The 23,144-nt window shown below is 40.0% G+C and overlaps 3 protein-coding genes across 7 annotated transcripts; 1 reads left to right on the top strand and 2 right to left on the bottom strand.

Moving 5' to 3' along the window:
- Positions 1–309: 309 nt before the first annotated feature.
- gcna (germ cell nuclear acidic peptidase) lies at positions 310–4,989 on the bottom strand. The gene is made up of 13 exons (XM_008327304.3): positions 4,858–4,989; positions 4,428–4,531; positions 4,087–4,282; positions 3,926–3,998; positions 3,771–3,817; positions 3,597–3,663; positions 3,450–3,520; positions 2,945–3,352; positions 2,233–2,326; positions 2,013–2,157; positions 1,777–1,912; positions 1,296–1,500; positions 310–1,194 (listed from the first exon to the last, which is right to left on the bottom strand). The coding sequence occupies exons 2-13, from the start codon at positions 4,515–4,517 to the stop codon at positions 963–965; spliced, it is 1,764 nt and encodes a 587-aa protein (XP_008325526.1). The 5' UTR covers positions 4,518–4,531; positions 4,858–4,989; the 3' UTR covers positions 310–962.
- A 574-nt stretch (positions 4,990–5,563) lies between these two features.
- Positions 5,564–9,122, top strand: LOC103391143 (lebercilin-like protein). The gene is made up of 9 exons (XM_008327296.3): positions 5,564–5,747; positions 5,913–6,365; positions 6,494–6,714; positions 6,839–7,081; positions 7,678–7,815; positions 7,936–8,005; positions 8,084–8,208; positions 8,325–8,385; positions 8,487–9,122. Exons 1-9 carry the CDS (start codon positions 5,699–5,701, stop codon positions 8,765–8,767), a joined length of 1,641 nt encoding a protein of 546 aa, XP_008325518.1. The 5' UTR covers positions 5,564–5,698; the 3' UTR covers positions 8,768–9,122.
- ogt.1 (O-linked N-acetylglucosamine (GlcNAc) transferase, tandem duplicate 1) lies at positions 8,982–21,195 on the bottom strand. Of its 5 annotated transcripts, none has more exons than XM_008327300.3 (22): positions 20,830–21,195; positions 19,152–19,332; positions 18,345–18,588; positions 18,187–18,255; positions 14,888–15,004; positions 14,719–14,798; positions 14,317–14,512; positions 14,072–14,212; positions 13,890–13,990; positions 13,592–13,745; positions 13,349–13,450; positions 13,052–13,249; positions 12,498–12,656; positions 12,279–12,368; positions 12,070–12,195; positions 11,784–11,954; positions 11,558–11,674; positions 11,296–11,466; positions 10,790–10,942; positions 10,397–10,649; positions 10,180–10,303; positions 8,982–10,093 (listed from the first exon to the last, which is right to left on the bottom strand). In XM_008327300.3, exons 1-22 carry the CDS (start codon positions 20,864–20,866, stop codon positions 9,913–9,915), a joined length of 3,165 nt encoding a protein of 1,054 aa, XP_008325522.1. In that variant the 5' UTR covers positions 20,867–21,195; the 3' UTR covers positions 8,982–9,912. The 5 variants fall into 5 exon arrangements, with proteins under 5 accessions (XP_008325522.1, XP_024918788.1, XP_008325524.1 ...); XM_025063020.1 differs by having other exon boundaries at positions 19,152–19,302; XM_008327302.3 differs by having other exon boundaries at positions 8,983–10,093; positions 13,070–13,249; positions 20,830–21,193.
- Positions 21,196–23,144: the final 1,949 nt, after the last annotated feature.

Genomic DNA, 23,144 nt, shown 5'->3' with positions numbered 1-23,144 from the left:
TTGATTAAAAAAAAAAACATTAATTTTGACAGCCCTTTTATATTTTCAGTTTCAGGTTGTGCCATGCAAAGACATTTACAGATTTCAAACATCAAAAAGCATATTTACCGTTCAATTGCATCGTTTAAACTAACATTTGCCAAAAATCCCAAGGGTCGATTCCCTTGTTTAAAATGCTGCAAATTCACCCATAAGGCAAAACGCTGTATATGGTTTGTTGTCTGTGTCAGTGCAGCGACTCAGTACATTCCAATATATAAATGTTTACCTCTGAAGGATACTTGATTTATACTGGCACAAACTTTCTTGTTTTTTTTCTTATTGATCGACATCTCAGTGCTGCCTGTTGTTTTGTGCCTGTTGCTTCTAACGTTTAGCCTTTAGTTGTGCACCCCTCTGATGTATTCTTGATCATTTTGTATTGTGAATTAGGATTTACAACATATTTACATCTGAGAGACAAATTAAATATATTGAAGCATTTACTTCTTTTGGAAGTGTAATCCGTTTAAGCATTGTTATCATTGTTTGCTTAATCACCATTTCAAAACATTTTTTTTAAAACAATCCTGTTTGCAAGTCAAGATTTATATTAGCTCAAAAGTATGTCTTCAATATAAATATTGATTATAGTTTATTTTTTAATGTATTTTACATTTTACTTTCCTTATGATAATTGTTGAAAAACAACCTTAAGGTTTACCTTTAATGAGTCCATGCAGAAAATGGTCACAGTTTGCATTTATTATTTTTATTTTATATCAAAAGGTCAAATATTTAAAAAAAACACGAACATGACAAAACAACAAGTTCACAAAACGCCACATAACAATCCAACATTTAGAGTAAGACAGAATTTCCACATTTTCCACATTCAAATCCAAACAGCTGCCACCTGACAGCAGTCAGGTTGATGGAGGTATCTTCAGAATATGGACCTGATTCCCTGTGCCAACACTGTCTCAGCTCTGACTGAGTTTAGTCTTGGAGGCAAAGTCTGCGCTGAGTTTACGCATCACCTCCGCATGGCTCTGTCCGGCCATCTCCTGCTTCACATTCCCGTAATTCTCCTTGACAAAACTGGCAAAAACTGTGAGAGCACGTGGCTTGGAAGGAGTCATCAAAACAAAGTAGCCTTTGCAGAGGGCACAGACGAACCTCTGTGTGTCCAGTGACTTGGAATGACGGCCGATGCTGTGGTTGAAAGAGTCAATAAAACACAGTAAATAAGCAAGAAAAAAATCAGGGAAAATGTGGATGCGCTGAGCAGGAGTGAGGAGGCTAAGACAACGTACGTGTTCTTGCAGCGAGTGCACTGATACTGGAATTTGTATTTTATGTCGTAACTGTGGCAGCGAGTGACCATGGGCAGCTCTGGATGCACCACTGTGGATTTGCGAGCGTACAATTTCCAGAAACTTCCATGTCCGTCCCTTACAGAATTAATAAGCCAGGTTGCAGCGTGACACATCTCGTGAATCAACGTGTCCCTGAGACGATCTAGAAGGAAGACAAATACAGGAGCAAAATGTTGGATCCTTGCCACATTAATTTGATTAAATCATCACAGAAAAACAAAGTTAAAAAATATCCCTAACTTACACACTAGTACTGCTGACTCACACACTCCAGTCCAGTAGGTGGCAGTGCAGTGCTTACGTTTGTTTGTTCTCTAACTATATTGGACTATTTTTAAATCATATGACACTACTAATGTAAATACAACCCACAATGGATTCCAACCATTCTCAGCAAAACTATTTTCTGTGGAAATACCTGCAGAATCGCAGACTTTCACTGACAGTTCGATGCGAGCGTAGCGACTGCCACCGCCTCGCTCTTGCCCTGTGACGCAGTAACCAGCTGTTTTACGCATTTTCTTGTTCCAGGTCACTGACATGTCAGAAGGAAGCTACAACCACAAACAAAATGTAAAAAAAAAAAAATATATGCACACAGATGTTCATTTAAACAAAATAGTAAAAACAAAGAAGAAAATGTTCAGCCATCACCTTGTTGTCAAACACGGTGGTGTTGTACAGCTGGTAGAGTTTGGCCGTGAGGTCTTCCTTATTCTGCTTAAATTTTTGGCTGTAGCTGGAGCCAGGTTGAGAGAGCGACTCCAAGAAGCAGCCTGGAGTTTTACACGTCACGAACCTGCAAGAAAACGGACGAATATGAAAAACATCAAATGATTGGACCACATCAAATAGACCTGTCAGGACATGCTACCTGCTGCTGGGTCCATGTCTGGGCTCTGTCTGACTGACTGTAGGCTTCAGTGGGTTGGACTTTACTGGCGTCTTCACATGCTGCGGCGTTTCCTCTGATGATTGAGACAAAGACACGAAAAAGAAGGAAACGGTCACCGTCAGGCCTAAGAGCAGGTATGACAGTGGCTCCAAAATGAGGGGAGATTCATGTCCCATTAATGTAACGCACAATGGACACAGCGGTCCACAACAAACACATATGTTTGAGCCTCTTTAATTTTTTTTCATCAGTTACAAGGATACTCTGTTATGATTATTTTCTGTGTGTATTTCCCTAATTTGTTCATTGCCACACACAGCGAGGCGTGTGTGCTGGCAGTGATGCTACAAAAGAATTCCAACTGCCATAAACTCAAGGGACGTCATTGTACTTTTATCTGTCATGTGACAGTCTATGTCTTGGGTTTAAATGACAATTCATTTCACTTATTTATCTAAATTAGTCCATTGCATTGGTTTTGCTCTAAAAGCCTCAAATCAAATTCAAAACTATGGAATTGTGTTGATTAAGTGTGGTCGGAGGTTGAAACGCAACACAAAAATGAACCAACATTGTGAATATTTGAGCGTTAATTGTTGATAAAAAATAAAATTACAGTGCAGCCAATCAGAGTTGCGCTTTTGTAGCAAAGTAGGTTAAACAGAATGGCAGTGTTTTGTAAATCACTTACCTTTGACAGTTTTTGGTGAGAATGTGTTGCTGGGGATTTTGTTTTTCTTTTTTAACCTCTCCAGCAAGGATGTGAATTCGTCCTCAGAACTGCTGAGGTTTTCCAGTATAGGAGGTGCTGAGTAAGTCTGTTTGGGAGACGGTGGGTTTTTGAAAGAAAATGGCGACGGGGCAGAAAGAAAGGGCAGCGATGGCGAGTCTTCATCTTTATCAGACTGCACTGCATTACCACTTCTGTTTTTAGCTGAGGTTTTAGGCTTGGAGTGACGGTTTCTCCAAGTGCTCTTGATCACAACATTATCATCATCATCATCATCATCACTGTCACCGAGAAAGACTGGACAGTCCAACTGAGACAGTGGTTTCCTCTGTGGCGGTCGAGCAGCTGGAGTGGTGACTTTTCTTGGAGCTGAAGCACAAAGAAAACATCAGCTATAATCACATTCACTTTGGTGTTGTTCTTATTTTTAGTTATACTTCAACAGGGGGTTATTTTAAGTCCGTACCTTTAACAGTTATTTTTGTGTCCACAAAGTCATCATCTGAAGAGCAGTCATCCACAATGAAGTGTTTTAAGCTTCAGAGATAAACAAAGGTCAGATTAGTAAAAGCTTATGTTCATTGAAATGACACAAAAACGCACTCACTCTCACCTGTCTTCACTGCCACACTCTGACATTTTCTTAGGTTTGGCATTTGGGGTTTTCACACGTTGCAGAACTACCATAGAAGAGAATGAATTGGGTGTGAATTAAGCACCAACTTTTCTCCTTTAGTGTCAACACATGATAAATTATATCTTTAATTATTAGAAAATGTCCACTTACATTTTTCAAAACTGCTGTCCGCATCTGAACTCACCACAACTGGTGAACTGGAAGACAAAAGACACAAGTTAAACTGTTATGACGCACAGTTAATTTAATGTGAATGAAAAACTTTAACTCATTAAAAACATCACTCTTAAACTTCACTTTCATACTTTTCCTTCTTTTTAGTGCTACAGCTCTTCTGTGCAGCAGGTTTCCCTCTCGGTGTAGCTTTTGCCACAAGAACTAAAGATAAAAAAACAGCATAAAGTGGTTGGAATTGAAGTAATTTATGATATAAAATACATGTTAACATTTGTATGAGATAACTCACACTGGTCAAAGTCATCATCGCTGGATTCAGTCAAAGCTTTGTTTCTGTAGCCGCTGCCTTGAGAGCACAGGTTCTCCTTCTCTGCCTCATCTTCACTTTCAGAGAGACAAAGGAGTTTCTTCAAATCCTCTGATGAATCCACGGGTCGGTGTCCACTAATTCCATCCCGACGACTTTTACCAATTGTGTTCATCAGCTGTAATTTTAAAAAAAGGTAGATAAATTGTAAACATAATTTAAGAAAAGTAGTTCAGCATCTCAAAGGAATAAACTTTTTCCCCTCATAAAATATATATCTGCAAAAAATATTTGTTCATAGATGGGCAAAGGATGAAACTAACCTTATTTTCTGCTCGGTCCAGTCCTCCGTGGTCTTTCCAGCCCATTTTCGCAGCAACTCGATCAAATAACGTGCGGTTGTCATCATTCATAGCTTCTGTTCTTCCTTTCGGTGATAGAGAACAAATATCAGCGCTGACGGACATTTAACATTTAAACTTCCGGACCGATACAAAAGTCAGATTTTGTGTGTAATGTGTTTCGGGCATAGAGAGTGATATCAATCAGCTTTAATTAGCTACTACATAATCAATCAATAAAAATACCAACGTCAACATAAACAGAACGGCTAACTAAAGCTAGTTAATGTAACCACACTGTCTTTAACTCGGCTTGAAGAGGCAATTTCATAATGTTTTACTTAAAGGACGACGTTAACACATAAATATATATTCTTATTAAGTGCATCAAATGTAATATTCTGTTACTAACCCTGGTTTCGAAGAAAAAAAATAAGAGGACGAGGGTTATTTTGAAAACGCCTGGCGGAGACGAAGGGAATTCAAATTTTCCACTCATCCGCACCGGAAGTTGTCGTCTCGCAATTTGACCAATTAGAGCGGGCTTTATATTCACGTGACGTTTAAGTAACGGTTCTAGAAAGAATAGCGCCCACATATGAGCAGCCGTGGAAATGTTTTTTAAGTATTATTAGTATTTTTATTGTTAAGTGTGTGACGTTGGCCGCTCAAATCTTTTTATTTTGAATACATTTGACCACAGACCTAAGAAAAACGAATTAAATGAGGAATCTTGATGAAAATACCATAAGAATAAAACATTTAAAACCTTTTTGAAAAGATAGACACATCCAGAATGATAACAGCATTTCCTCTATAAATCTGTTCACCAAAAGCACGTATAAAGGAGATTTGGCTATATAAATTATATTTATTACATTTTTACAAGATTGCTGCATACAAATAGTTGTTCTGACATAAGACAATAATAAATAAGTGGTTTTGTTGTTTTTATTATACATATTTATTTATTAAATATTAAAACTGTTAAATCTAGTGCTCTTCATCTTGGTTTCTCACCAATGTCACATGATGTCAGATATATGACATCACTTTGACTTTGGAACTTATGACATCACAGCAGTTCAAAGGAAGAAATCATTTCATTTTAGGCCTAGACAATATGGCACTGTCAGTCGTCCAGTGAACAGGAGGGGATAAAGTCATGAAGAACGTTGTGAGCAACTTTGCAGAAATATGCTACCATAACGCACCAAGGCAAAAACGTACAGGAGCCCTGTCTATTCTTGAGTATGGAGCAAGAACAGAACAGAGAGAGCTCCTATCGAGAGCAAGAAACAGGTTAGGCTAAAGTCCTGTGAACAGTACTGCAGAGAAAATGTATAATTTGAATTATCTAAAAAAAAAAATTAAAAAAAGATAAGGCGATGTTTGCATATTTTGGTCTTTTGTTTTGTTTTGAAATATTTTCTGTAAAAAAAAAATCTATATTTTTTTTTTCCCCAGCTGCAGAGGAAAAGCCTGCAAAAGAAGAGAGTTGTGAAACTGCCCTCAATCTGCAGCAGGGGAACGCACATAATGATGAGGAGGAGAATGTGGGTGAAAAAGTCAACGTGAAGGAGGAGGATGTAGATGAAAAGAATGAGGAATTTGATGAGGAAGTTAAGGAGGACATAAAGGAGGAGATTGAATGTGAGAATGTAAACGAAGACGACACAGAGAAGAAAAATGAGGCGGAGGAGCAGGAAGAGTCGAAGATAAAGAAGGAGGAAGAACAGGATCAGGGGGAGAACAGTTATGGTGATGACGAGGACGACGATAGTGATGCAAACTGCAACGCTGAACTCTCCAGGTTGTTGTTGTCCAGTGTGCACAACTCTGGTGATGGTAAAGTACAAGATGATGACTCTTCATCAACAGACACCTGGCAGAGTTTTAAAACGCCTGGGAGAAAGAGAGGTTCGTAATCAGACAAGGCCTGTATGGTCAGGGTGGAAGTTAAAAATACACAAGTCACAAAAAAATGTTCCAAAAGAATGTCTATAAAAATTTCAAATATAAATGTATTTGTTTGGTTTTTTTTTCAGGTAAAAAGAAACAAAAGACTGTCAAATATCAGCCTCTTCAGTTATCCTTAGTGAGGATGCCGGATGATGACCGCTGCACCACTGTCTTGAAAAACGATGTGTGTGAACTGCAGCAGAGACTGACAGAAGTCCTGAATGAGAATCAAATGATGACTAAGCTCCAGCATCATCACAAGGTCGCACTGCAGCACTTTGAAGCAGTACAAAGCAGCATTACAGAGGTTGGTCGGTCGGTTGGGTGTCCTAATCTTTCTGCTCAAAATAAACAAAAACATCATCACTAAATCACTTATCTCTCACTGCAGCTCATATAATTTCTTTTTTGTGCGTCTTCACCCTTCCCAGACTCTTACCAAGCACAGACGTCACATCCAGGTTCTGAAGATCATGCTCCACGACACCCACGGCCGCCGTAATAACCTGGTAAAGCAGCTCAAAAAAACGGAGCACAAGCTGCTGGACATGAAGGGAACTCTAAAGAACTTGGAGCAGTTCAGCAAGGACCACAGTCTGCTGGAGAGAGAAGAGCTCACCCACAGGTTGGCCCAGACCAGCGAGGACCTGAAGGAGAAGGATAAGAAGATACAGGTGAGTACTGTGTGGACCACCTGAAGGTTATTTTTGACAATAGAAAACTGCTGAGGGCACGTGTTTTTTTTTTTGCACATCCTTGCTCTGGAAGTCAGCCAGTGTTCTGGACCTGTTCACTCACACAAGATGGCCTGTTTCCTGGCCTCCACCTGGAAAACATGTTTCAAAACGAGTTTCTGATTCTCTACATTTGATTTAAATATGAAGATATTATCTTAATTAAAATAATCACACAACAGTTATGCCATGTTGATCAGTTCAAGTATAATGTAGTAAGAATGGACAATAATATAATATTATAATTAACAAACATTAAAAATTTTCCTGGTCTGATAAAGCAAGTGACTAAATATTAAAGTATGTATTTAGGTTTTTTGCCAACTTTTGCAGTTTGTATTTTTGTAATTTAAAAATGAATTACACTGTTTTAAATGGTAATTATAATAGTAAAAACCAATCAATTTAAGAATCTGTTATTAGTTAATGTCCATCAACACCCTGAGGAATACAACAAATTATTGGCTGATAATAATGTGTTAAATATAACAACATATGTTTTTATGATTTGATTTAATTCATTTTCCTTCCTCCAGGACTTGGAGAAGAATCTTCAGCTGTGTGAAACCCATTATGGCCACCAGGTGGTTAATGAGCAGAGGAAGCTAGAGGAGGAGAGAAACTTCACCTCCTATCTACAAGAACAGCTCGAACAGCTTTCTAAGGAAACTGAGGTAACGTCAAGACGTGTTTTGCGTTGTTCGAGTCTGATTTTAAAAGAAACCCATAATGAACCACTTTTGGAAAAAAAACCATAATGAACCACTTATTCATCCGCTGTTTTACTTTTACAGGAAAAAACAAAAAAGCTAGAAGAAAGCCACAATTACTTAAACCTTTTCATTAAAGAAGCAGCCAAAAGAGGTGAATATTACATTTAAAAAAACCATGCAAAGTGTTATGACAGAGCAGGGATCGAACTAAAATATGATGTTTTTACAGGCAGCGAATGCAAAATGGTTCAAACTGAGGGACTGGCCCTTCTTCCGACTGAGGCTGCCAGGCTTTTAGAGTTGAGCTACTACGAGCTGGATGAGAAGATAAAACGACAGAGCTCTACAACCATAGTAAGTCACAGAGACATTGGTGGACGTTATACAGTAATAAGGTGTCAAGATACTCTGTGTGATGTAATGTGTAATCCAGACTGTGATAATAAACTATGATGTTAATACTTCTAAAGCATCCAGTTCACAAGAGGAGAGAAGAAACTTCTGTCAGATCAGAGGTTTATAGAAGTTCAGGTGAGTTCCAGTAATGTCACCACAGAAAATAAATTACCAAAAAATGTACATTATGCTTGTTTATAGAAGGTGGATTTCAGCAATTCGCGATTCATTTTCAGACATTCGTTGGTCAATAAAAAGACAAGAACCAAAAATTGAGGACGAGGACACGTCAGACATGTCCGAAGTGCCCTTGAGCACGACGGAGTCCAAGAGAGAAAAAATAAAAAAAATCAACAACTACTACCCTTTCAGTCAAGCCATCATGAACCTGCACCATGGAAAACCCACTACCAGCTCTGTGGACCTGAGCCCCCGCGAAGGCAAAGAGCTCGGGCCTCAACTCTTTGTAGTGAGTTTACCGGTTGAGAGATCTACCAGAAGTAGGGCCGCACAATAATCCACAATCAGGACAGGCGTCATTCGGCAAAGTTACTGTACCGTGGTGTCGGCTTTGCTGCAACTTTCTGCTGCTTTGTTTCAATAAAATCTAAATCTAAAATCCTTGTTTTCTTAGTTGGACATGTTTGTTGTGACAGGCAAACTTTAGCCCAGAGTCTTTAATTATAGGAAAGTGAGTGTTCCTGTTACTGTATCAGTAATGAGTACATGTCAGCTTTGCCATCTCTTTATTGTTTTTATTATATTTAGAGCCTAGTGGCATCATCGACAGCATACGATAAACAGACAATATACAAAAACAAAAACGGCTTAGAAAATACTTACCCAGGCTGGATCTTGTGAAATAAAAAAAAGGGAGACTGAAGTGTGGAAATCTGCATCTAAGACATTTTTTTAGGCCCAATCCATTGATTCAGAAGTCCAGCCTTGTCCAAACTAATAATTCTTACAAGCAATGAGACATCACAGGACGACAGATACAGAAAATATCCCTCCACTGTCGACGAAAGTCATTAAAGTTGGCATTAAGGTAACGGGTCTTTATCAGACTCGAAATGTGCACACACAAAAAAAAAAAAACTACCTGCACTCATCAAACAAGAGCTTAGGACAAAGAGCAGCTGAACTCTGCCTTTTTATAGTTGCATCTTTAAGCGGATGAGGTGAAAATCCAAGCAATGATTTTGGTGCTGCAGCATCGACTGTTTTAAAACAACACTCCCTACTGAATCTGAATAAAAATAAAGACGGATTAGCATTCTCTACATGCTGCAATTAGTCCAATTTACAGACAAGAACAAAAACCACTTCTTTTTTTTGGAGGGGGTACTGAGCCGGGGGGTGGGAGGGCACTGAGGATCCTTTCATGCTCAAACACACTGCATGTAAGGACTTAAGTCTCGAGTTCATAAAATGCAAACGTGGATGACAGAAACGGGCCAAAAGTCTTATGTGAGATCCGTCATAAATAAAATTCCTGTTAGCAGTAGATGAGAAATCTAGACACTAATATAGAGATTAAGTTTGGAAGTTGAATTTTCAAAGCTAGGGTGCTCGAAGCTAAAAAAAAAAAAAAGAAAAAGTTCCCAGGGTTGAACACGACGGGGATGAGAGTTAAAAGAATTTGGCATGCTTCCATCCAGTTCACGCACTCTCACTGGCCTCGATTGTTTGGAATTTAAACATGTGCTCTGGCTTGTTGCCATTGCTATGATGCTCCCACATCTGCAGGTACAGTCTCTCCAAGTCAGTCGTGTACTGCTTGGTGTTGAACAGGGGACTGCAGATCCGCTGCTTCCAGACTCGTGCCCTGATCATCTTCAGACTAAAACATAAAAAAAAGGATCAGTTAAAATGGTTGAAACAATTAATAGTTAATTTAAAAAAAGTTTCATTAATATGTCTACTCACAATTCCATGTCCGATCCAAGTTTGACAGCTATGTCCTCGTAGTCCTGGCGACTCTGGGCAATCAGTTCAGGGCAGCCGAGACAGTTGAGTTGTGAAGCTGCCACACGAGAAGCGAGGGTCTCACCTTTACCAAAAAAAAAAAAAAAAGACGTTTAAATAAATGAAGAACATTTTAACAGTTCAATGGATAAATAATGAACAATCCTGGTGTTCTCACCTGGCATGGTGACCATGGGTGTTCCGGCCCAGAGAACATCCATGCCTGTAGTGTGACCATTGCACAGAGGAGTATCTAGGCACACGTCAGCCAACTGACCACGCCTCACGTGCTCCTCTTTTGGTGCCACAGGAGAAAAGATGATGCGAGAGCTAGGCAGACCCATGGTCTGAGCATACTGGACGATGTTGGGCTCCCCTACTGCAGGGAACCGCAGGAGCCACAGCACACTGTTGGACACACGATTCAGGATCTACAGAAAATCAAAAAGAGGGTTGGCAACTTCAGAAGACATGTAATACTTTTTAATAAGGCTTTCAAAGTGATTCAAAGATTAATAATGATTATAATCAATCACTTAGTTGAGGATACAAATAAACAGGTCTGACTTACGTTTGCCCACATTTGTAGAGTAGGGGGATCGATCTTGTAGAGCTGGTTAAAGTTGCAGTAGACGATGGAGTCCTCTGGAAGACCATATTGGGAGCGAGTGGTCACAACAATTGTGCGTGGCACCTCTTCACCAGTGGCAGCTTTGTTGTTAATCTGTAGAGGGCATAAAAAGGACTTTTACGATGAAATGGCCACAGTGGTTCGGTTCAACTGGTTGTGATTGTTTGAAACTAGCTTAAATAGTTCTGCAAAGCAGAGAACATAAGGGCCAATTTTAAACCCAACCCATAGTGCCACCAGTCACCGTCACCATCATTTTTTTACCCTGGCACCTTACTTTGATAAACAAATCATACCTGCATGGACACAGTCTGAGAATCTGCTGAAAAGATCTGTGAAGGCAGCAGGCTAAATTTTATTTGCTGCTCAGATTTGTTTAATGGGCATTTGTTGAAACTAAGGGCCGAAGCTATATGAGAACAAGCTTAGAAAAAAGTGGAACATACCTGTGTGGTGGCCAGGCCATTGCTGACTGTGAAGCCATTGATTGTGACCTGGATTTGACCCTGGTTGATCATGTTGATGATGGCTTCAGCTGCAGTGTTCATCGGAATAACGGGCATGGAAAGGGCTCCATTCGTGTCACCAGCCGTGTCTTGGTTGTTGTCACACTTCATCTGGTTTGAACATCAGATTCACAGTCACATTTTGACTACCTGTTTCTTTTTTTTTACTGCACAAAAACATGACCTTGTTTTCAGAACTTACCTTTATTACTTTCACATCTGGCAGACTGTCTAAGAAGGCTTTCAGATCAATACCATTGAGAACAATCCGGTTATCAAAGATGTGTCCATTAGACTTGAAATCTATCACTGCCTTTTTCTGTGAATAACAATGTAAGAAATGTAATGTTAGCGTAACCTGGTTGTAACCTATATCTACTTCTTTTTATTAGAAAAGAAAAATATCTTTGGCCTTTAGAGGGCCGGACCTTGAGGTGGGGAAACATGTTGGCGTGGTCTCCGATGAAGAAAGTGTGGGGCATGTACGCCAGTTTCTCTGAATACTGCTCAGCCACTTCCATTGGTGAGGTCTCTTTGTCAGAGATGATGTAGTCCATGAAGGGTGCCCCACTGGTTCCTGGGTAACCCAGCCACATGGTCTGTACAATATTAAGAGACCAACTTTAAAGTATTCCTTTCTATAAAACAATGTGTTCACAATATATTTTAAAACTCAAATGTTTATAGATGAAATATGTGAAAAATTAGGCCTACCTGAATGGGGGCTGGGCGAAGGGCAAAAAGTTCATTTCTTGCACCTTTGGTATATCCATTCATGTTGACCAGAATGTGGATTCCATCCTGATGAATACGATCGGCAGCTTTGCCATTGCAAGGGATCTGGATTGAAGAGGCAGTTTCTTAAGCCAAAGTTTGAACACTTTCAAAAATTCTCCTAGAGTGACTGGAATATAACATATCACCTGTGAAAGGTCTGTGAAATGATGAGCCTCTGCCACCACTTTGACACGGAAGTTGGTGCTATCATCAGGGCTGAGTGCGTAGCAGAAGACCTTAAATGGACAAAATGCATTCAATAATTGAGTTAAAAGTCTGAATAAAAAAAAATAATGATCACATATAAAACATTTAATAAAGTTCATGCCTATAAACTTGACTTAAATTTGTTTTAAATTTCATACCTCGAATTTCTCAGGACTGTGCATTCCAGGAATGGACTGCATGAGATGTGAAGTTGGGTGGTTGCCAAAGTCAGAACTGACATAGCCAACACGCAGACGTCCGCCACTGGCCTTTAGATCTTTGGGATGCTCGTAGGGGGGTTTGTGCAGTGCATTGATCTGGGGTTTAAGTACACAGGTAAGTCATTTTGCTGGTTGCAAAAAAAATGTCACATAAATCCATTTTCCCTGCAAGCGACCCAGCTTTCACCATCTTTTTGTCTGAAAATACACTGACCAATCAAAAGGAGTCACCACTAGGACATTCTAAGTATTAGACTCAAAGGATATGCACACCAAAAGATCAGGTTCCTTGCGTGCACTTTTGAAAATTCAAGGTAATGGGCTCGATGTGAACTCCTGATCAGTTGCTTTAATAAAACTATTGGCTCAAGTTGGGGCCATAAGTGTGGGCAGTGTATTTTTCCCGTCAATTTCTTACCATACCCATTTGCCAGTAGCCAACAGCTGCCATCACCATCCATGTCCCAAAAAAGGAATTAAAAGTTACTTGCTTTGATCATTTTGTGTACCTTGTCCAGACATAGGTTTCCATGACGCTCCGCAATGGCCTTGCGGAAGCCGTGCGAGAGAGGGTAGAGCATGCTGTGGTGTGGATGAACGGAGGGCAGACGGTTCTTGTCCAGCTGGTCAGCCACGATGCTCACGAGCTTCTTCATTCGCTCGTCGTAATCCGTCCAGTCACACACAATCTAAAGGAGAGAGTTAAATAACACATCTTAAATAATGGACTGTTTTTGACCAACTTTAAAACAGCACGTATTTGTTAACAATTATTTACATCTACATACCTGTAGGCAATGTGCCAGGTTGCAGTAAGCGTCTGGGAAATCTGGCTTGAGTTTCAAAGCAGTGCGGTAGGAAGCAATGGCCTCAGGAATGTTTCCAGAATCCTGAACATCAAAGATGAACAGAATAAACTATTAAAGCCAATCATTTTACTAATTTAGGTCAAATTTAGTAAAAACAATCTCAAGCTACATTATACTTAATATATAATACTGTTTAAGTGTTTAAATGAAAATTTCCCCAACCTTGTGGATAGAGGCCAAATTGCTGTGTGCGTCAGCAAAGGCAGGGTTAATCTGGATGGCACGGGTGTAGCACTGAAGTGCTCCTTGCACATCCTGCATCTCCTTCAGTGTATTTCCCATGTTTGAGTAGGCATCAGCGAAGGTGGGGCTGATTCTTTTAAAGGACACGAAGCATGTTTACACAGCGGATTATGAAACCAATCATCTGAATTATAATTATCTTTCAACCAACACAGCTAGTTGTGGTGTTAATTTTGAAAATGTGCTATAATATTAACTGTAAGAGCAGGTGACAAACCTGATGGCTTCTTTGTAGTGCATAAGGGCTTCCTGGAGTTTGCCCTGCTGCTGCAGAACACTGGCCAGATTAGAATGAGCTGCTGCAAACTCTGGGAAAACCTGAATGAAAAACAAGATCCTAACAATGAAGAACAGCTAAATACAGAGAAAACAAAAACAAATTTGCCAATCTTTACCCACCTCTAAGGCTTTTCTGTAGAGCTGAACGGCTTCCTCGATGTTGCCCTGCTCTCGCTTGATATTGGCCAAGTTGTTGAGTGAGTCGGCGTGAGTGGGACACAAGCGTAAGGCTGTGTTGTAGCATTCCTCTGCCTCAGAGACCTTAGGAAAAAAAAGTTCAAACTAAGTAAATGACCTCAAACAGATACAAGACTTAATTTCACAAAACAATCCAGAGGCAAGAGGAGGTGCGAGTGGTGCCTTACGTTGCCTTTCTCTTTCAGGGCATTTGCCAAATTGCAGTAGGCATCAGGGAAGTGTGGCTGTAGTTCGATTGCACGGCGGTAAGTGTCGATGGCCAAGTCAATGAGACCTTGTTCGTAGTAGACACAGGCAAGATTCCCATGAACAACAGCATGGTTGGGGCTGAGACTCAGGGCTCTCAGGTATCCAGCCACAGCCCTGAAAACAATTCATCAGAACAAGGACAACTGTGTTAAAACTTCTAAGGAAAGGTCAGTGTTGAAATATGTCCATGGAAAACTACAGCAAGTCTAGCCTCAAAGTTATTCACAATCCATAAAAGACAAAATAAGCTGCTCAGGTTACAACCACAACTAGCAATCACTATGTTCATCAAAATGTTCCAGTGGAAGATTTAAACTCACCTGTCAAAGATTCTGGCTTCTTTCAAAACATTTCCCAAGTTGATGTAGGCATCAAGGAAATTTGGATCCAGGGTGACTGCCTGATAATTGACAACAAGGTTATACATTTGAGGCATCAGTAACTGGGGACATTACGTAGGTATTAAGTACTTCTTGTGAGACAACTGACCTTTTCAAAATGATGTATGGCCAGCCAAATTTCTCCCTGGGCATTGAACACACAGCCCAGGTTGCTCCAAGCCACGGCAAAGTTGGGCTGAGTCTCAATGGCTTTCAGGTAACAGGCCTTCAGCGGGTTTACAATGAAAACCACAAGAAAGGAGGAATAGAGGTAGAATGGGAGAGGAGTGGATTGTAGAAGGGAGGACAGGGAGTACAAAATAAAAACAAATAGAAGATTGAGAAAGCAAGAAAAAACAAAAAGGGAAGAGAAAACAAAATTAGTCACCGTTCTCAGTAATGGCAAAAAGTGAGTCTACAGCATGGGCTCGCTGGCGCACAAGTCTGCCGCGCTAAGCTGCAATGCTTTTTCCTGCGCTGCGCAGATCCAACCAACATCCACACGAATGCCTTCATCCTGCAGTTATGACCACACTCTCAAAAATGTGTGCTTTTGTAACAGTAGTATTTTAGCTACGGTAATATATATGGCACAAAGACTATAAATAAAATCAGATTATCAAATATAAAATATTGACATTATCTCACAACCTTAGATGAAGGACAAATGGCATAGATGATGGTCCCTGTAATGCGTGCGCAACAAACGCAGGCGCCGGGTGTGTGTCTGTCGCCACCATCACCACAGTTCACCGTATGATGCTGCTTGCGCGACCATGCCGCTGGCAAAGGTCATTGCATTTGCTGCTGCGCTCGCCAAAAGGCCAGATCAGAGAGCTGCAGACCAACAACTCCGAGCAGAAGTTCTGCTGTCACCAGACTGGCACACACTCTGCACCCATTCATCATCTCAGAATTGGGGGGCAAACAACCAATGGACACATTTTGTGGTCTTAAAACATGGGCAGTCAAATTCTGATGGAATAGTAAAGTAGGTTTGAAAATGTAACATTTGTTACTTTGTTTCTTTTTGTTGAGAATTTAAGATCTGAGATTTCGGGGCATTTGGGAGCTAGGCTAGTTATAAATAATGGAGAGAGGTCCACAACCAACAGGCCAAAGGGAGTAGGGGTGAGGGATCGCATGCTTGCGCTTTCCGTCGTTTTGGTAGCTTGGAAGGTATCGCTGCGCAGCCCCTGCGCTACTGCAGACTCACAGCGCACTATCTGCATGATCATCGGAGCGCTGCATCTCCAAATAAAGAAGGAAAAAACAAAACAAAACAGGAAAAATAACCAACATAGAAGAGTTAGAGGGTGTTTACTTGTTTTTTTCACGATAAATGCTTCCAAAGTTTTCTTTATACTCAATACAGAATTCGGAAATTAGTGTAGCGTATTTTAAGAGGTGCTTACAGTAATTTGATTTGTTATTTCTTTTTTCATTTGCTCTTCAAAAGAAGCCACAAGACAAGAGGAGCTCAAGCATAAAGTAGGTGGTTTTTCTTTTGTTGGCAGTTACAAACCCGTTACCATATTTATGGACTTTGTCAGAGTGGCGGCCGCAGCTGGCTGGAAGAAGAGGAGGGGACTGAGGCTGCCCTAGTGTTCCTTTCCGCCAGGCACCTACGCAGGAATAGTTTCACCCACCTGAAACCTTCTAAATAACAATATCAGTTGTGGAAAACCAAAAGAGACAAAATCAGAAAACAAGATCATTAGTAGAGTTTCCAAAAAAATACATTCTTTTGCAAAAAATATGGAAATCAAACAGGATTTCCAAATCACAACAAACAAAACAAATTATTCTTAAATAAGTTTTTATTCATGCAATGAATGTTTTTATAAAATAAAATAAAAAAACAAAATAAGAAAAGCTAAAAGGGAAACAGGGAGGGAAGAAAGGCTTTGAAGTGTTCAATTTGTTCTTACTACAGCCAGGATTTCTGTTTGTTATGTTGCAGGTCAAACAGGAGGGCAGTTACTGGCTTGATCTTGCCCAAATGAACTGATCTCATGTTTTAGAGAAAGGGAAAAATACTCATCATTGCTTTTAGCTTGTTGTTTTAGCATTTTCAAAACAAAATGTCAACTTTGATTTCTTTATCCTGGCCTGCTTTCTTGAATCCTGGCCAATGGGGTAGGGAGAAAAGTCTGTGGTTTAATTACTTGTATCTAGATGGCTCCACAGCTCTGAAATAAAGAAGTCATCGCTGCTGCTGCTGCGCATACTTTCATCTTTCTAACCCAGCATCTGACGCAGGTGGTGGAATAGATTATGAGCTGTCTGCCTGACGCTGCTTGAACCTTTTTAGGCAAGTGAAAAATGTTTAACCCACAAAACAATCTGTATCTTACAGAAGCCATTTAAACAAGTGATATCTATTAATAAATAGATATTAAATGTTACAGCAAGGATCCTCTTAGCTGATTTTCCCAGTGAATTAAATGCCATCACAGCAGATGGGTCAGGAAGACAGCTCTAGGCGCGAACTCCACCAATCCTTTGCTAGCGCGCGGGGGGTGGAGCGACAGAGCAAGAGAGCTGTGACTCTATGATGCTCCTCCCCACTCCTTTACCCCCCCCAAGCACAAAATAAGATGGCCTGTAACCAGTGGGACAACTCCAAATCTTCAGAATGGACCTAACCCAGGAACCCCCCAAGGTAATACAGACATAAGTTTTAAAAGATGAAAAATACAAGTTAAACACTTGCGGGGAATGAAGGACTCGCACCTCCAGCCAACAGAATGCTTGCCATGGGGAACTTGGTAAAAGTATGTTGGAGTATAGTGGTGAGGTTAGAAACCATCTTATCTTTTGCACGGCAAAGATGATCTATCTTCTCATCAGTTCATGTACTCTTTAAAGACCGAGCCAGCATTTTCCCTCCGAAGCCAACTGTATGAAAATACATGGACTGAAGTTTAAAATTTCTATAGACTTTAAACCTTAATTCCTAAATTTCTAATCTTTGAGTCTTTCTTCCAGAAAGGGGAGGGGCTGAGCATTGGTAGAAATTGGGGAAAGGCAGAGGACACTGGGACAGAGTGGATGCAGCAGAGGTGCATATTTAAAGCATAAATGTACTGAAATGTCAAATAAATAAAGTTGTCTTGAAAGTGACTAAATAAAATGTTTTTTTTATAACTTGAAAAGGGGGGAGAAAAAAAATTCCAAATTTTCCTATTGGTGATGGACTTCCAATCCAATATTCCAGTAGTTAAAGTGTTTCTGGAATGAGGAAAAAACTTTCCCATTAGTTATTTGGCCAAAGGGTGAAAAGTGACAAAAATGGCAAGGAAAAGAGGACATCAATGAAGGGGAGAAAAAAAAAAACAAAACAAACAAAAAAAAAAAAAAAAAAAATCAAAAGGAAAAAAAAACCATCGGCCCACTCTAACATACCTTAGCCTCTTCCAAGCGTCCAAGGGCTTTAAGCAAGTTTCCCAGGTCACTACGCACACAATATAGGTCCTGAAGGGGAAACATGTTTTTTTTCAAAATAAAATTCATATACTTAACTTGCCATGGTCACTTTCCCATCATTTACAGGTAACACTTACAGGGTTATACTGTAAGGCAGACACATATGCCTGCACTGCTCCCTCCATGTCTCCTGCTGCCACCAGAGCTGCTGCCAAGTTGATGTATCCATCGATAAAGTCTGGTTTCAGCCTCAGGGCATGGCGATAGTGCTCAATGGCTTCCTGCAGTTGCCCACGCTCCTTGTACACATTACCCAGGTTGGAGTAGGCCTCAGCCAACATTGGGTTCTGTTTGATAGCCAATGTGCTGAAGTGAGCAGACCTGTGAAGTTGGAATGGGTATTTCAAAGGTTACCACCGTGGAGAGAGAGGATGACACTATAGTGGCTCAATGCAAGAAGGAGCAAGGAAGAAAGAGCAAGTGGATAAATGCAAGTGAACTGATGAAGACAGGTGTCCCTTACGTACTGTATATAGAAAGATGCAACCAATACTCAGGTGAAATGCTTAATTTGGAAAATATGGTGGTTACTTAATATTGTGATTATAGGATACTCAAAATAAACATTTTTTTTCCTGCTGTGAAAATGTTTTTTTCTTAATATCCATTATACATAGAACAATGACAATCAATTCAAATCAGATCATTAGTAAATTAATACAGCAATAAACCTGAAAAGCAAATGCAAAGCCAATTAACAGTGTTAAAATTATAGAAACTGAGCAACACCTTACTAAACCATGCAACTGCATTTCCAGCACAGTTGTTGCTTACAATTTCCCATGACCATCTGTGTGCTTTGTTAATCATAGAGGATCCCTCATTCTTCACCATTGCCACACCATAAGCCAAGTGTGTACTGACTCAGCAACCCCACACCTCACCTGTCGAGTCTTCTGCACTGGAAGTGGATCGAGGACAGGAGAAGCAGGACACCTGTGTTATCAGGCTCCTGTCTCCACAGCTGCATGCAGTGGCGCTCAGCAGCTTCAAAGTCCCCTGACTGATATTCTCGGTGCGCCAGCTCAGCCAACCCTTGGAAGGAAAGCATACGTTTTGTCGGTTCTGGAGCACCAACACAGCCCAGGGGGGGAAAACAACACGTTAGAGGTGATGGTAGAAATTAAAGCAGAAAAATGAAAACACAAAATAAACAAGGATGAAATGATGGAAAAAGTAGAAATGATTTGGGATATCACATATGAACAAGGGAAATGAGCATACAGTATATCAAAAGTAGACATGGTCAACTTATAAATCATTCTGACTTACCAAGAATATTGACCTAATTTAAAGTGTTGGATGCAAGGATTTAAATATGCCATAATTTCATGTATTTTGTAGGCCAAATGAAGAGTCAGAAATCTAACTTCTATTCAAATAATTATGAAAAATATATTGTTTTGGCACCACCATGGTGATCACTGGATATAGTTTTAGCTGATGAATTGATAGAAAATGTAATGGAAAAACTTGTGAATGTCAATTCAGTATTTCGGGAAGCAAAGAACTGCTGTGACATTTCCATGAGCAAATATGAAAACAGTTAAAAAATAAAAACAGTGACAGGAAAAACGGGGATTGGAATATAGGCCGTCATTCATTCACAGATTCAAGATCAACTGTAATTTAAATGTTTCACACATTAAAATTATTTATCATGTTTATCGCGTTTTCGCTATCGTCATAGGTAATATGATTCGCCTACGTTTATTCTGGGTGTGGCAAAAAAAGCACGAGGTGCAGGGTGTACAGCGAGACAGAGGAGGTGCTGACTGACATGCAGGAATACAAACACTGAAGGGTGTCGTCCTGTCAGAAGATAATTTATTTGCAGTAAAACAAGTTCATCCACCTATTATACTTACGTCGATTGGTTTTTAACTACAAGGGAATTAACTTGTTTTATGAAATAATTAATGGCGCACTGAATGGCCACCATTACGTGGTTATCTTCCAGACGATTCTGCCGCAGCAAAAAACCCCAAAACAAACAAACAAAAAAAACCCCAAAACATTTAACTAAACCAGATGTGCTAACGCAGATTTCTCTATAGTAATTTTGAACTCCTTTATGTATATGCCATAATGTCGTTTTTAATGGTAGCAAGCGAGTTATCGTAGTGTTAAATTGGAAGGAAGCCATTTTCTTGTTGCGACAGAATAGAGCCGCGTCTGAATATCATACGAGTAAATAGCTGCCCTATTGACGAACAAAAAGCATGATATATTGTTCATCAGAACATAATGAACTTATCTATTTTTTATCAGTATACCCGTTTAGCCAAGCAGTTTGAGGTATATACCCATTTCAAAAACATTGACTACCCATCAACGCTAGAAGCTACATATCAATGCTAACATGTAGCATACGATCTTTGTTGACGAAAACGCAACGATGTAAGGTGGGGGGCACATTCTACATATTTTTCACAGCAACCACGTGTACTTATTACCTTATTATTTATTACTTATTACCTAAGGACAAAATAACTAGTCGTTGTCATAATGGCATCATTGCTATTTGCCATATCTGACATTAGCGGGGTAAAAGCAACCAACCTGTACTGTCGGCCACGTTTCCCACTGAGCTCGCCATCTCCTCAATCTTCGTGTCCTGGACGGTGGTCGTCAACGTGCCTTTTTAAGTGTGACAGTTTATAGGAAAAAAATGTCCGACGGGCTGTTTTCTTTGTCGGCTCCGGCCAGGTAGCACAAGCGCCTTTTTCGTTCAAGCTCGAACGTCCTGGAATTCAGTTGAACTTCCTTCCTTCGTTGTGTGTGAAGGTGGAAGAATGTAGCCCAATAATAACAACGTTTTTACCAAGTATTGCGAAAATTGTTACGAGTGTGAATTACGTCGACATGAACAGACAAGAGCTGGTACTCTCCCTGCTGAGCTGCAGTTCGAAATGGCGGGACTTCTTTAAGATAGGAACTAGATCCTCGGTTTACAGTTACAATAAACCATTTAAAATGTTATATTATTAAAACAGAAATGTGTAACATAACTCATTGGGTTGTTAGAGATAGAGGGGAGTAAAACAACACGATTAAAAGGCTTAAAAGAACAATTATGAATGACTCCGCGCGGAAGAACACATTGGAGCAGTGGGATGGTGTACTAGACCAGCCTCTTCTCTTAAATGATCAGGAAATAAAATTCCTTTCTATTCCGAGTTCACAGTCCAGTGACTCAAGAAAAATTGTTCCACTCTGGAAATTTGAATCTGCACGGTGGAAAGTTAAATATAATTAACAGTTGACATTATTAACTTTATAAACAATGCACCTACAATATTTCACATTTCTGTGTATTCAGTTACTGTGTTTCATAAAAACACACGATATGCATGCTTACAAGAACTAAGCCTTTGTTTTTGATGCATAAATCTCTCATTTTTTCTTTACCGGTTACGACATGACTGTAAATGTTATTCTTACTGTTACAAGTTACCGTTATGTGCCTTTCGTGACCTTGTAGTAATGTCCGGTCTTTATTTCTGTATGTTCTATATTTCTGGTAACTACCGCTAGAGAATTGAAAGTGGGAACAGTTAAACGGTTTTAACTATGTATGTAACAGTTATTTATATATGATGTCCATAGGTGTACAAAATGTTTCACTACACGTAATTTAGTTTAGCCCAACAGCTTGAAGAGATCTGGGTTCATAGCTGATGTTTTCAAGATCACCAGTAGAGGGCAACCTGTTTCAACAGAGGGTTTCTCGAGTGTCGAGGATGTTGGGCCATGAAAAGCAACTCCTATGACACAATGCAACCTATGGACCCTTTTGATAAACTCATTTTGAAGTGACTGTTTTTTTTAAACCAATGTATTTTATATATTCGCAAAAGCATGACAGATCATACTAAGAGTGAAGGCCATGTGATGAACCATTCACTGTTCTGTGTACTAATCTGATTGAATTTGAGTTTTAGCCACTATTGTAGTTTTATTATGCATTTCAGACAATTTTATGTTAAATCCCCGGCTATCACCGATTTCTTCTCCAACTATTCACACATCACACGTTCTAACATGTCAGCTTCAAAGATGTGACCCACGGAGTAATTAATGTGGCATCCTGCCCCAGAGATGTTGAAAAAGGGGGGTGCTACTCTGCTGCACCCCACTTTTTCCCATAGCTCCTCATGGGAAAAGAGTTGACATCATTGCCTATGTTGTCTTTGCGCTGTGTGCTCAAAGCATGCACAGCGCACAGGGTTTGTGTACTCTTTCACACGTTCCTCTCCTTTGCCCTCGCTCTTAACACTGCTTAGCGGCCACTTGTGCACAGAATGATGTCATGGCCACTGTGTGTCCATGGCAATTGCATCTGACATGCTCTATCTTTGTGCAAACTACAGTCACCAGGAGGGCGGTCGGGGTGAGCACATCTTCTCTTGCCTAAAGGGTGAGTGACAGCTCCAAACAACAGTGCCCGCTTTCAGTGTCTATTTTAGGAAGCACGTGAGAGCAGAGGGTTCACTCACCCACATGTCAGTTTAGACCGGTCGCTATTAAAATCCCAGCATAGCCTAGAGATATAGGGAGCATTTCATGTGCTGCTTAATTGCCATGTCAGAAAATACCGCTACCACAAGTGGCCTAAATAATTTCAGCCCTTTTTTTTCAGGATTACATTCAGCGCAAGCTGATGACCTACATTATTTGTAGGGAATGGAATGTTTTGGTTGATCATTGAATGGGAATGCTTCGGGTTGCATAGGCAGTTCATTAGTTAGACATTTGTGTTCCATTTTATAACTCACAACAATTCATGTACCGCAGTGCAGAACACAGACACATATTTCACAAATGAATGTTGTTTTTGCCCTCTTACAAAAGTGAGACCCATCATGGTCAAGTCT

The sequence above is a fragment of the Cynoglossus semilaevis genome, chromosome 15, assembly GCF_000523025.1.
Source record: "Cynoglossus semilaevis isolate Cse_v1.0 chromosome 15, Cse_v1.0, whole genome shotgun sequence".
Lineage (NCBI taxonomy): Eukaryota > Metazoa > Chordata > Actinopteri > Pleuronectiformes > Cynoglossidae > Cynoglossus > Cynoglossus semilaevis.
The sequence above is the reverse complement of the archived record's forward strand: the minus strand, read 5'-3'. Positions and strand labels throughout refer to the sequence as shown.